The 14,933-nt window shown below is 46.9% G+C and overlaps 1 protein-coding gene and 1 long non-coding RNA gene across 2 annotated transcripts; one reads left to right on the top strand and one right to left on the bottom strand.

Moving 5' to 3' along the window:
• Positions 1 to 317: 317 nt before the first annotated feature.
• LOC118581195 lies at positions 318 to 10,400 on the bottom strand. Its single transcript, XR_004944668.1, has 3 exons — positions 10,326 to 10,400; positions 2,933 to 3,039; positions 318 to 1,383 (listed from the first exon to the last, which is right to left on the bottom strand). It is a non-coding gene; the product is annotated as an uncharacterized LOC118581195 (long non-coding RNA).
• A 3,734-nt stretch (positions 10,401 to 14,134) lies between these two features.
• Positions 14,135 to 14,329, top strand: LOC118581497 (ATP synthase subunit e, mitochondrial-like). The gene has a single exon (XM_036183656.1). It carries the CDS (start codon positions 14,135 to 14,137, stop codon positions 14,327 to 14,329), a length of 195 nt encoding a protein of 64 aa, XP_036039549.1.
• Positions 14,330 to 14,933: the final 604 nt, after the last annotated feature.

Below are 14,933 nucleotides of genomic sequence, written 5' to 3'. Positions count from 1 at the left end.
CAGTGTACTAGCAAGCTGTGGCTTTCCTGCAGTGATGGGGCAACTGCCAGTCTTTCTGAAGTCTCCTCTTGGTTCAGTCGGGTAGCTGAAAGGCTCCATCACACTCTCCCCTAATCAGGCAGAGTCTTCCCACACTCAGTACGGGTACCACAGTAGCTCCCACTTTCTGCAGAAAAAGGCCCAAGTTGCCCATTAACTCCTTTTTCCCTCCTCTTCTGGATACCTGCAGCTCAGCCCCACTGGTCTGTATTTCCCCAACACTAGGATTGAAACTTGAACCCAGAGCCTTACAAACGCTGAACAGACACCCTACCATTGAGCTATATCCCCAGCCCTCTTTTTAGTTTTCATTTTGAGGTAGAGTCTCTAAGTTGCCCAGACAGAACTTGAACTTTCTATTCTCCTGCCTCAACCTCTTTCATGGCTGGGATAATGAGCCTGGACCACGAGGTCCCGCTCCATCTGCTTTTGAACTCTCTGGAGAGATTGGGACCCCCGGAGTCAGACCTCCCTAGACTGTGAAGTCATTTAAGCACTGACACCTGAATTTCCCTCCATCTCGCCAACCCCCTCCACTGCCAGGAATGTTCCTTCAACACACTTTATTGAGTGTCTTCTGTGTGCTAAGCACGGTTTTGCATCTGCAGTTTTACAACGCCTGGCATCCATGTTAAACAGGGTCCCAGAGGCATCTGTCTCCATAGCAATGGCTTCTGTGCTGGGCCGAGTTGATGCAAGTCATGTGCCCTTATGAGCACAACGGGTGCCCAATGTGTGGTTCTCAGTTAGGAAGACTGTTTCTCCAATAGGTACCTGGGTGCAGCTATCAATAGCCCAGCCCTGAGTTCTCCACTGAGCTCACCTGTGCTTTGGTGGACAGTCACCAAAGGAGCTCAGCTCCCGGGTCCACACTGCAGGCATAGCTTCATAAGACACCCCAGCCTGCACTCAGAAGAGCCCACACATGACCAGAATTCAAGGGAGACTGGAGAAAACCTCATTGATGAGGATCTAGATCCAATAAATACTGCAGCCGCTCCTTCTCTCCTTCCTCAGAAGGACTGTTCTGGTGTATCCACTCTGGTTCCTTGGATGATCCCAGCAATGTGAAGGAGCCCCATTGTCCACACTGGTACCCAGCATTGACATACTCACCATTGGCTTCTCCTCTCCCTCCTTCCATTCCCTTCCTTGCATGTGGAAATCAAGAAAATACTAGTCTCAGGGTCTGCTTTGGGCCAGAACATCATTCGATATCTTCTGCCTGGCCTGACTCTCGTCCATGACTTCTTTGACAAATGGATGTCATGTGCCTGTTACATGCTGGACTTTTTTGGGGCTCCAGTCTTTCTCACTTTGTGGGGAAAGAGAAGGAAGAAGAATCTGTACAAGACAAAGAGTGTGAGAAAAGGCCAGGGAGGAAGAAGACATGGCTGATAGATACAATGTCATCAATTCCAGGGGACAGAGCCAAAGGACTGCCCCTTCCTGTCAGCTCTAAGGCTTGGCTCTGGATACTTGCTGGCTTTTCCAGAAAGCTACTATTCACCCACCCCATTCCCACCATCCTGCACACATAGACAGCTCAGGACCCAAGCGGGGATGCAATGGCTTAGATGCGGCAGCCTGATGGATCCCCAGCAAGTACCTGCCCCTCACCTCATGCAAGTCAAGTGCAACTGTTCAATATTTGGCCCAGACAAGCTCATGTCATCTTTGCTTAGTTTTCACATCTGGAAAATGAGAGTGGTAGCCGCAGGGCTGAGCATCCCGGGACCTTCACATAGCCCAGAGAAGAGAGGGGTTGTCAAAAGACTGGGCTCCTGACAAGAACAAGGGCTAGAGGCCTGTGTCAATCATTGCTGGTTCTTTTTTCCCACATGTCCGCTTCCCTCCTCTTATCCCCTCTCCGCTATACCTCTCACATAGCCTTAATATGGCTCACCCCAGCCAACAGGTTTCTATATGCTAAATAAATACAGACCATTCACTTTCCACAAAATTGGGCTTATGTTTACCCTGAAGCCAGCTTTTATTGTGTCTGTCCCTATAAGAGAATACTCAAGCCTGGATAATTTATACCCAACAGACTTTTAACTCATGGTTCTGAAGGGTAGGGAGCCCAAGCATGTGATGTCTAACATGAATCCTAAAAACTTCTGCATCAACCCATGGCAGAAGGTGGGAAGGGAAAGAAAGGCTGAGAACAAGTCGGGGCTGAACTCAGTTTTACAACTCACTCTCAATACAAAAGACCCACGCCCAGGATAACTAGTTAATCCAGGAGGGCAGAGCTCCGGACTCCCAACACAGATACTTTGGAACTTAAGTTTCAAATGTGTGACTTTAGCAGACACGCTCCAGCTCTCCTCATCATGGACATGTCTCCCTGAGCAGTTGACATCCTTCCACTCTGAGCAACCCCATGGAATTCCACTGGATGCTCTACAGTGTTTCTTTTGTTGACTCGTCCCTTAAGCCAGGATGTCGCCTTAGTAACTGTCATTGGAATTTGGAGCATAAGTCATTTCCCTGGAGCCTTCTCCCAGGCTCCCTTAGGAAGCAGGAAAGGTGCTGTCCTGCACTTCTGACCTGGCGTTTTGCTGTTTGTTATTGTTGTTGTTTAAGACAAGGTCTCACTGTGTAACCTTGGCCAACCTGGACTCACTATGTAGATCAGGCTGGCCTCAAACTCACAACGATGTTCCTGAGGTCTGCACCAACGCATCCTGCCAATCTGGCTATTTGAAGTTCACAGCAGTAAATAAAATAACAGATCATTTATCTCCTTCCCATATGCTTCACCTTCCTCTTCCCTTCCTCCTCTCAGAATAAATTTGAATGTATTCTGAGCAGTCTGCAATGTTCCCCTCGGGGATGAAACTATCCTCAGTCCCACTGACAAGACTTTTAAAACTTGGTTGGTTCTTACACTGAAGGGAAGCACAAAGCCGGTCTGTCCCCTGCCCCAGAGGCCAGCTCTGGGCTTCAAGCTCAAACAGCAGCAATTCCAATGCAGCTTCAAGTTTTCCTTGGGGCCTTCAAAAGAAGAAAAGAAGACAACAGAGAGTGAAAGACACCATACAAAATAAGCCTTTGAATTTCGAATGGAGCAGTGTCCCTGGAAATGCAAACAGCACACTGGGCAGTTTGAAGAGTTTAATAGAGACAGTATACAAAGATGCAGGGCAGTTGGGAGACATACAGGGTATCAATCGCTCATCCCATGGCCAGCAACATCAGGGGACCGCTCCCAAAGGTAAGGTGGCAACTTCTGGAACCCAGAGGTGGCAGCGCAGAGAAGGCCCCAGCCAGAAATTGTGGCCTTAGACAGGAAATGGACCCAACAAACAGGGACCCAGAAAGGAAGAGATTATGGGAAGGGAAACATTCTGACTCTCTCTCCCTGCCCTCTAGATACCATCGAAAAGGACAGGCTAGAACAGCTTCTTAGGGACCCACTGATGCAGGCTTTAGAATCAAGCATCCCAAGACACTAAGCTGAATAGATGGGGGACCAGGAAAATCCCAGAGGGGAGCAAATGGGATGTCTCTGACACAGATGCTCTGGGAGTTTAGATTCCAATTAGAAATTACCAGGTTAGTGGAATTGGGGAGAAGCCCTTTGCACAAGTATATGATTGCTTTTTTGTTGTTGTTGTTGAGACAGGGTTTCTCTGTGTAGTTTTGGAGCCTGTCCTGGATCTCACTTTGTAGACCAGGCTAGACTCGAACTCACAAAGATTGGCCTGGCTCTGCCTCCGGAGTGCTGGGATTAAAGGTGTGTGCCACCACCGCCCAGCTCATGATTGCTATTCTTTTACAATATTGTCAACTATTTACCTTTCAAGGGCAAAGTTCTCCCTGAAATTAAAATTTGATTTTAATTATGGGATTTTTCCACTTACATGTTGCTGTTCCTGACCTCAGACATTCAGGTAAATAAAGGCAGGGAGCAAATTGGGGTTTGGTAGACTTCTTGCAACCCCAACCCAACCCTGCAATGTCCTCGCTGATTCCATAAAGGAGGGGAAGAAGGCAGGCAGTTCCCAAAATGATTGCTGGAAGAGGAAACATCCACAGAAATGTCAGCCAGCCCTTGCACAAAGACTACCTTGCAAAGGTCACACCCTGCGTAAGAGGCTAAGCTCAATCAGAATAGCTGTCTGTGCTCAGCTGGACAGCTGTCAACACAGATACTCCAGGTGGCCTTGCAGGGAGAACTCTGATCCTTAAGCTTCAGATCAACAGAGGCCTCCCCACAAAAGCCCTTTCTTCATATTCCCATCAGGAATCCCCAAATCTACATAATGTATCTGTAGAGGCAAAGAGCTGGGCTAGTGTCTTCCAACTAAGGTCCTGAGAAGTGGGCTTTCTCCCCTCTCTGTTCTGGTTGTTAGACATCATTGCAGAATTCTATCTTCACTCATAACATACGACAACAATAAAGCCAGCCCCTGGGGCTGGGAGCTCAGCTCAAGCCCAAGAACAAAGTCCATCCTCATCCTCCCAGTTGACTGACAAGTGTCTGGATTCACATAGAGTTCTTGAGATATGATGTCACTCTGCCGGACCTGGATGTCGAGGAGGAGCCGTGGCAATAGACAAAGCTGTCATAGGCCACATTCAAACCTTTCCCTAACACCTTCCCCCACTGCCAGCATCTAGATGGAGACCTTTCACAGACTTGGAAGATGTATCAGGAAAGTCCCACCCTGAACTGAGCAAGGGCAAACTTCATGAAGGTCAGAAGCCAGGTTTTAAAGACGGTGCTCCTAACAACTGACCTTTTCAGACAGATCCCGGAGAAATTCCTCTCTTGGCACAGTGTCAGAGACCTCAGAGAGGGGAGGAAATGCTGGGGCTGGTAGTGTGCATTTTCACCTCTTCTGAGCACCTCCTGGGCCCTCTGGAAACACCTATTGTTTCCTGACTGGTAGCTGTGGACTTGCTGGTTCCTTTACGTCATAATTCCTCAATGGAGGCCATTGTCTCCTGCCACAGGCTCCACAGTTCTTGTCTTTCTCTGTGACAGTGTAACAGGATCCAGCAGTGTCCAAAGGAGGCCTCCACTCCCTGGCATCGTAGGCAGAAGCTGCATGAGCAGGATGGAGTTAAGGCTCTCCATCCCGGAACTGGAGTGGCCTGACTGGAGCAGATTTCACCCCTGCAGCCAGCCTGTTCATCCTGGTCTTCCAGCCACAGACACCCACCTCCGCTGTTCTGAGACAGCTAGCCTTCACCAGTACACCCTACCCTCTGGTGACCAGATCCCCAGAAGTTCCCTCCGATGTTGAGCGCTCAACTGTATAATCTGTTGTGGGAATGGTAGACTGTGATGTGGTCATCACCGACACAGTGGCTTATGCCTCACTCTTGGATCACTCCCTTGAGAGTGCTGGTAACTATTCTGTCCAGAGGTCAAGGAACAAAAAATGGAGAGGGTGACATCAATGTAATGGGACCAAAATCGGTGTGTCCAATGAAGGTTCCAGGGGAGAATCTTTGCCTCTTCTAATGGCTTCTGGCATTCCCTGGCTCATGGCCACCTCTCTCCAAGGACAGTACCTTCCAATCTCTCTGCTTCATTATCACATCATTTTCTCCTGTGTGAGGTGTGTGCCAGGTTCCCATGGCTCTCTCCTACAAAGACACTTACTTATAATTGGCATCTGAGGCCTATCTTGGAAATCTAGAATAATTCTTTGGGCTCACAGTCCTTAAACACATCTCCAGAGACATACTTTTTCAGCAATGGAGATGGACGTTAAAGCCCCACACATGGTAGGCAAGTACTCTATCACTGAGCTACCCACACAATCCTTTTACTTTTTCTTTTGAGAGAAGATCTCTCTGGGTTGCCCAGGCTAGCCTTGACAACACACATGCAGAAGTCAGAGGACAGCATTAGGGAGACAGTTCTCTCCCACTGCAACGTGCCTTCCAATGGTCAACAGGGTTGGCAAAGGCAAGTACCTTTACCTCTCAGCCATCTCGCCAGCCCCACTGGGGTTGTTTCTGATTATTCCAAACACGCTTAGCAGTGTTGCTCTGAGCTTTCCAAATCCTGTCAAAGCTGCTGAGTCTACATTTTGGGGTCGCTTGGGGCCTTATCACTCTGGACTTAAACACGGGATCCTGATAAATCAATCTTCCTCAGGTTTTTCATTATTTTCAGCTCACAGATCTTCTAGAAATGACTAGACTTCCTTATGTGTCTTCAGTAGAGGCAAAATGGAGGCTACAATTAGGATTTCTCAAATCCTACTGACTAGGCTTGTGTCCTGGCCATGAGGCCCACAAAAATATCCTGTCCCATATGCTCTTCTGCAGTGTGGTATCTGGGCTCCTGCCTTCTTCGGTACAGGGCCAGCCTGCTCCATTGCTGTGGGCCAGTGGTGAAACAGAGCTCTGAGGTGGCAGGAGCCTGCTCGAGAGGCCAATCAAACAGCACACAGAGAAAGAGACAGGAAGGGTAAAGGGCAAGAGATGCACCTGAAATCCAGGCCCCAGGGGGCTGCTCCTCCAACTAGGTCCCCCATCTTGAATGTTATACCACTCTCTGGGAACAAGAGCTTGTGCGGGCATCTCATATTGAAACCATAACATGATTAATTTCTCCATCTCTCCTGTATCCAGAGAGCCTAAAAGTACCTTTTTTTATTGGAATGTGGTAGAGGTGACCCATGCCATTCCAGAAAAGTCCTTTAGCAGACTCCTGTCCTGTCTCTCACCCTTGACCTCCTAGTTGTTCTGGACATCAGCACAGCAGAGCCTTCAGATGCCTCTACAAAACGCCAGCCAGCGAACCCAGTCCACCTACAGAAGCGGGGCGGGGGATAAATGAAGCCACCTGGGGCCAGACTGTAGCAATTCGTCACACAGCAATAGGTCTCAGAAGAGGCACCTAGGCACTCCAGAACCTGAAGGACGTGGCAGGCCTTGAGTTCCCGACAGAAAAGACCGCCATGCTTGTAGTGAATTTGGGTGGTGAACCCGGGAAGTACAGAGGAAAGCGTGAGGATGAGAGACAGAAGAATGCACCAATGGGAAGAAAGGGTTCATGATCAGAATGCCGCTAGGGACCGCCTTAGAGGAGAGGGCAGAACACATCTCAAAATTGTCTGAATAAAATTTGGTAGTCACCCTGGAAAACAGTAACAGAGGTTGCTGAAATTTTCTGAAGATAATACCATACATAAGCCAACAATCACACTTCTAGATCGCCATGGTTTGAACACATTTCCTCCAAATTTCGGGTAAGACTAATGTGATTAAGAGGTGGAGACTCCGTTGGGGATTTGGCTCAGTGGTAGAGCGCTCGCCTAGAAAGCACAAGGCCCTGGGTTCGATCCTCAGCTCAAAAAAAAAAAAAAAAAAAGAAAAAAAGAGGTGGAGACTCGAGGAGATGAGAGACCTGAAGGCTTCCCGGTGGGTGGGGGTGGGTGGGATTGAGGACCTTTTCAGAGATGCGAGCAGCAACATTTAGCCACCTTGCCCTTCTGCCTGCCTCCTCAGCATGAGGACACAGTGCCCTCCAGGAGGGCACTGAGAAAGCCCTCACTAGGCACCAAATGCTGAGCCTCAATCTTGGATTTCCCAGCCCCCAGAATTTCTATTATTTAAAACTACCCAGTCCAGGAACTGGGGAGATGGCTCAGGGGTTAAAAGCACTTGCTGCTCTTGCAGGGGACCCAGGTTCAGTTCCCAGCCCCCATATGACAACTCATAAATGCCTGTAACACCAGGTCCAAGGAATCCAATGCCCTCTGGTGACTTCCACAAGTACCATGCATACATGCATAAAAAGCACCCAGACACATAGATAGATAGATAGATAGATAGATAGATAGATAGATAGATAGATAAATCTTTGAGGTTTTTTATTTTGTTTTTTTGAGACAGGTCTCATTGTGTATCTCTGGTTGTCCTGGAACTTACTATGTAGACTAGGCTGGCCTTGAACTCACAGAGATCTGCCTGTCTCTGTCTCCTGAGTGCTGGGATTAAAGGCATGTACCTGATATATATATATATATTTAAAAAAAAACTTTAAAAAAAATTTCCTAGTCCTACATTTTATGTTGTAGCTGCCCAAAGAAACTAAGAAAGAAGGGTATATTCCAAATGACTCTTGAAAAAATATTTGCATGTTCATGTTTATTATGGCATTAGCCACAGCGGCCAACAGGTAAAAGGAAACTAAATATCCACCCAGAGATGAGCAGTAATGGTGGTCAATATAAAAACACTGGAAGATATTTAACTGTGAATAAAATGAAATTCAACCAAGGCATAGCAACACACACCTACAATCCAGCACTCAGGCAGCTGGGGCAAGAGGACCATGAGTTCAAAGCCAGGCTTGGCACCACAGTGAGATCCAAGCCAGACTGGATTACACAGTAAAATCCCCTCTGGAAACAAAAAGAAGAAAAGGAAAATCCAGATGTATTCTATAACATGGAGGGGACTTCAGGACATTGTGCTAAATGTCAGTCACCAAAGAACAAGACTGCATGAGGCTATTTGTACAAAGTTCCTAGAACAGTTGAATATACAGTGACAGAGAGGAGGATGTGGTCACCAGGGCCTGGGCCAGAAGGAAATGAGGAGCTGTGTAGAGTTTCAGTTTTGCAAGGTGACACATTCTAGAGATCTGTCACATGTGGTGCACATAGTTAACAGTGGAATGTACACTCAGCAGTAGAAAGGCTGTGTTTTATGCCTTTGTTTGTCTGGTGCTGGGGGTCGAACTCAGCACCTCACGTATGCTAGCCAAGTGCTCTACCACTAAGCTACATCCTCAGCCTTAAAGTTCTATGTTTTACCACAATTAAAAAATAAAATAAGCCGGGGGGTGGGGGTGGTGGTGGTGGTGCACACCTTTAATCCCACCACTCGGGAGGCAGAGACAGGCGCATCTCTGTGAGTTCGAGGCCAGCCTGGTCTACAAAGTGAGTTCTAAGAAAAGTGCAAAGCTACACAGAGAAACCCTGTCTTGAAAAAAAGAAAGAAAGAAAGAAAGAAAGAAAGAAAGAAAGAAAGAAAGAAAAAGAAAAAAACAAAAAAGAAATATATAAATAAAAATAAAATAGTTGAGACTGGAGAGGTGACTCAGTGGTTAAGAGCACTGACTGCTCTTCCAGAGGACCCGGGTTCGATTCCCAGCATCCACATGGCAGCTCACATCTGCCATCTTCACACCAATGCACATAAAATACATTTCAATAAGTAAATAAAATAGTCTTGGTCAGACATTGTGGTGCACATGAGGCAGAAAAATTTCTATGAGTTGGAAGGCAGCTTTCTTTAGATAGTGAGTTCCAGAACAGCCAGAGATAGTGATACCATGTCTGAAAATGCTGAAATAATAATAATAATAATAATAATAATAATAATAATAATAATAGTCTTATTAAGGAGCATACAAACCCATTATCTGCCATCCCTCACTGTCTTGGAAGTCCTACACTTGAAAGGCCCAGTGAACACACACACATGCCATGCATGCACAAATACCCCACAGAGATGCATAAAGCCATGGGTACATAGATTCAGGGTCAAAGGTCACCACCAGGTGGCTGAGGACATGGGCAAGGCACAGACTATATCCGCCATCCCATTTACCTTATATTCTGTTTCCTCACCTGTCTGCCAGAGTTGAGGATAATCCTGTAATGGAAGATTTGCCAGGGCTGTTTTGAAGACATCACGCAGTGTGTGCACAGTTAAATATGCTGGAAGATACTGGAAGAAGCCACCATTTCCCACCCTATCAGGCCCTGTTCCAGAGAACTGCTTCCCAACTCTCCCACCCACTCTGCCCTGGGGCCTCTCACCCTAGGGTAAACTGGACCCCAAAAGTCAGGCAGACCTGCTCTGGGTATCCTGATTATCTCATAGTTGCTACAGTTACCTGTACTCAGCCCTACATGTAGGCCCAAGGTTGTCCCCAGGTCTGTCCCTAGGGCTGCAGACTTTGAGGACAGCTACTTGACAAAACCTGCTCCTGGACCTCTCCTGTCCCCTCCAGCTCTGTCCTCAAGGAGGGAGGGTTCTTCCTAGCCTGCATGCCATTCCTGTCTGAACCAGAAGTACATGCTGGGTCTGCAGCTCACTTCCCTCTTCTTAGGATCTTTAAAAATCAGCACACTCGCTGGGCGGCGGTGGCGCACAAATCCCAGCACTCGGGAGGCAGAGGCAGGTGGATCTCTGTGAGTTCGAAGCCTGGTCTACAGAGTGAGATCTAGGATAGGCACCAAAACTACACAGAGAAACCATGTCTCAAAAAAAAAAAAACAAAAACAAAAACAAAAACAAACCTCGGCTCCAGATCTACGGAAGCAGTTGGAGAGGTCCACAGACAGGGTACCAGCAGCTTGGAGTTCTCTGAGGTGTCCAGTCCCTCCTCCCTCTCAGCTTACACACACAGCACTGACAGAAACACAAGCTGCCCTCCGGCCAGCCTCTGTGAGCATGACGTCACTGTTCTCCGGGGAAGATGTGGCTTTCCCTCACTCTTTCCCACTTCAAGAGCAGTTTGGAAAAGGCTTTTCTGGATGCTGGGAAGGAGTGTGCCCACAAGATTAACAAGGCTGCAGGGCCTGCAGGCCTCCACAGCTATTTTCGTCTTTATTCCTTTTGTATTTTCCACAGTGGGCTCCTTCTATTTTTTTTTAAGTGTCAGAGAAACAAATGAGAGTTTTTTAAGTAAACAATTTAAAAGCTCGCTCTGTGGCCTTCAGCGCTTTTCCTGGCCTCTGCTCATTCTGGGCTCCAGCGTTAGCCATTATACTCTGTGCAGCTCTCTCGGCTCCTAGTCAATCCTCTGCCTTCAGCCCTTTCCTCTGTCCCTGGAAAGGCTGAGCAAATTTCAGTGGTTAGTTAGTGAACTAATCTAGACTTTTCCTTCTTGCCTGGAACATTTGTCATCAGGTTTTATTCTCCCAGATCTGGAAACTGATCTCCTGATGATAAGAGAACAGGAAATTATTTTCCTAGTATTGTCAGAAGGCGAACAACCCGAGGCCCATCACGAAGAAACGCCAGTCAGACTCTAAGGGACGTGATGCAAGATCACTGCCTGCATTTGTCTCCAATGTCAGCGTCATGGAAGACCTGCTTGGACTGGAGGACCAGAAACAGGACAGCTGAGTGCAGCAGAGGACTGGAATGATGTTTTTGCCATAAAGGACATTACTGGGACCGTTGGTGACATCTAATCACAATTAGATAATTGTGTCAACTCCTCTCAATTGCCTGACCCCCGGAAACTGCACTGTGGCTCTGTCTAGAAGGACACTTTCTCTTTAGGAACTACACACTGAGGCTTGGGGACGGGGTGGGGAGGGGTGGAGGTGGGGGGGGGTCATCAAGGGCGCCATAACTGTAATGTATTCTTACTCGATTTAGGAAAAGTCTATACATACACAAACAGATACACAGGAGTAGGAATAAAACAGCCAGATGAATGTGGGGAAAATGTTACTATCTGGGAACTCTGGGTGAACAGTAGGGACGATTTTTGTCCTATTCTTGTGTTTTTCTGTGAGGCTCTTTGATCTTGAACCTTGTGTTAATGAAGATAACACAAAGATTGACTCCTAATTGGCCCCTGACTAATCTCTTTGCTTTTTTGATCTTGAACTAGCTGTTTTGTTTTGTTTGAGGCTGGGTCTTACGATGTCGCCCAGGCTGGCCTCAAACTTGTCATCCTCCTGCCTCAGCTTTCCTGGTGCTGAGACTACAGATTGCATCACCATGTCCTGACTACAGTGGGCTCCCGAAGTTGCAATTACAATCCCCAGTTTACAAACAAGGAAACTCAGGCTCGTTTATTAAGGTCCCAGCAGCTCTCCAGTGGCCCCCAAATCAGTACTGTCCCACCGTGACCCACTCTGACGTTGGTGAGGAGACTTCCTGTCAGTTGCTGTTTTAAATTTCTTCTTCTGGTTATTCTTTGCTGAAATGATGGACGCAAAGATGAGATCAAGGCAAGGCTGTCTGATACAGTAAGTGTTGGCCACACACACTTAAACGCTCGAATTACATATAATCGAAATGTAAAACTCAATCCACCAGTAGCATTAGACACATTTCAACTTCTCAACAGCCTTGTGTAATTAACATCTACTGTTTTTATAGATAATTGATCATTCCTACCATTGCCAAATGTCATGTTGTGAGTGCTGTTCTGAAAATCTTTACATACAGTTTACTGCCCACGGTAGCTTCTCTTTAAACTCACAACATAGACCACGCTGGTCTCAACTCATAGAGATCCTCCTGACTCTGCCCCCTGAGAGCTGAGATAAAAGGCGTGCTGCGCATCCACGCCCAACTCTTCCTGGGTAACTTGGAGTTCACAAAATTGTCTTTGTCAGGCACAAATTAAAATTTTCTGGAGTCAGAGGGAGACACCTACAGGTGGCATTTGGAATTACAACCTAGCACAACTGGACACTGAAGGTTGGACCGGTTCTGTTTTAACAGCTATCAACAGCCCCCTGTGAGGTTTCAGGTGGTCTGAACTTGTGAGAAAAGCCTCCTGAGCCAGGAAAAGATGAGGACAAAGTACCAGGAGGATAAACTGGGACAGAAAATGCATCCACCTCCAGCCTGAACCCTCCAGCGCATAGCCCACAGGGTTGGCATAGTGAGGGCCACCCAGAAGATCCATCACAAACACTAACTACATCCGTGAAGAAATGACTCAAGAAATGACTGATGTAAGCAACTGATTCATTTGGGGGAAGATTCCAGAACCCTACGCTGAGCATTTTCTTGTCCTAACTTTGGTTTTTAGCTGGCAGCATTATCTACTAAGACAATAATGCAGACCTGGGAATCTACTTTCAGGCAACTGATGATATAAAAACCCATTGAGAGGCAATTGAACTTTATGGAGTCATCAAGCATGGGAGACATCAAAACTTCTGAGTAAAGCACTGAAGAATGTCCCCATTTTCTCCTTTGGCACAGGGTTGCAGGAGGGAGAGGTGGCTTGCTTGACTGAAAGATGGATCCATCTAAATTATTTATTGACCCAGTCAGTTCACAAACACTTATCAGACTCCACAGTATCCAGGGAGCAGTGGGGTGAAAAAGCTACTCTGAGTCCTGAACAAGGTTCACCTGGATTTGGTCCCAGTATTAGGACCAAATACCAGACAGAACAGCTTAAATGGAGGGCGAACTTGGGATGGAGCACTGGATCGGTGCTTAAGAGCACTGGTTGTTCTTCTAGAGGACCCGGGTTCAATTCCCAACCCCCACATGGTGGTTTACAATCAGCTGTAACTCCAGTCTGATGCCCTCTTCTGGCCTCTACAGGTACTGCATATGCAGTGTGCACATACAGGCAAATACTCATATACTTATTATAAAAGTCAATAAAGATAAAAAAATTTAAATACACTTTTTGGGTTTTTTTAAGATTTATTTATTATGCATTACAGTGTTCTGTTTGCATGTATCCATGCAGGCCAGAAGAAAGAACCAGATCTCATTACAGATGGTTGTGAGCCACCATGTGGGTGCTGGGAATTGAACTCAGGACCTCTAGAAGAACAGCCAGTGTTCTTAACCTCTGAGCCATCCAGTGGGTCCAGGTGCCAGGCAGTCCCAGGCTGTGGATATAAATTTCCAATTTGAAGAAAACGGAGTATAGATAGTGATGTAATCCCTAAAGCCTAAGGAGAACCTCATTACTGGGGTGAAGCTTCATGGGACCAGCATGTGGTCAGGAAGAGTGAGTCTAGACTGGGTCCATGAGTTGGTGGCCCAAGAGTGCTAAAGGGGCCACCTGTCCAGAATTAGAGAGGTCTCAGGTTTGGGGGATGGTAGAAGAACACAATAGCAAACCCCGCAAAACAAGGATCATCCCCCTGCTGTGGAATAATTCTTTTGTACATTGTGAAAGTGTGTTGCTCTCATTGTTAATAAAAAGCTGATTGGCCAATAGCTAGGAGGATTTTAGGGGCAGAGAGAATGCTGGGAAGAAGAAGGGCAGAGTCTGGGGAGCCACAAGGAAACATGAAGAGAAGCAAGATAAGCATGCTGTGCTGAGAAGGTGCAGCTATATGGCAGAGAGTAGATAAGGAATATGGGTTAGGCGAAGGCCACGGACAAGATGGTGCCCCCAGTTCAGGTCTCTCCGCTCATCAAGCTTGGCCAATACTCAGCCCTGGTCCTCGGCATGGCCTACAGCTCCAAGCGCTATAGTTACCTAAAACCCCAGGCAGAGGAGGAAAAGAAGAGACTAGATGAGCTGAAATGGATTGAGAGAGAACTGGCGGACGCTCAAGATGACCACATACTCAAGTAACGATGAGCTTGCCTTTTCTTTAGTCACTGAGGATGAATAAAGCTTTGTTGTATGATTTTAAAAAAGAAATTATGGGTTAATTTGAGTTGTAAGCGCTGGTTAGTAACAAGCCTAAGCTATTGGCCAAGAACTTATAATCAATAATCAGTCTCTGAATGGTTATTTGGGAAGCAGCTGGTGGTCCTTGAGGTTCTGACAAAAACTCTGCCTACATCCCCCTCTTTGGTTAGCTTTCACTGGGTTCTTGCCTTGGGCCTAGCTGTGTGCTAGTTTTAGGAGGAGAGAGACAATAAGCTTCTGGGAGGGGGAGAGTCATGGAGAGCCCTTTCCACCCTCATCACACTCTGCATAAACCTGAGCCCCTTCTCAATGCCTGGGATAAGTGAGATGCTATTTCACAACACTTTCACCTTCATTAAAAGGTCTCCGATGCACTACAGGAAAAAGGTAACAAATGAATTACATGGGTACTTTGCACAAAAGCAATCACCAACAGCCGACAACTTATGAAAAGATGTGGGACATAAATGGCTACAGCTAGATCCAAAGGATGCCCAAGGTCTAGTTTGACCACATACTAAAATGGCTAAAATTAAAACTCTGA

The sequence above is a fragment of the Onychomys torridus genome, chromosome 4, assembly GCF_903995425.1.
Source record: "Onychomys torridus chromosome 4, mOncTor1.1, whole genome shotgun sequence".
NCBI classification, from domain to species: domain Eukaryota; kingdom Metazoa; phylum Chordata; class Mammalia; order Rodentia; family Cricetidae; genus Onychomys; species Onychomys torridus.
Note: the sequence above shows the minus strand (reverse complement) of the source record. Positions and strands in the feature narration are given on the sequence as shown.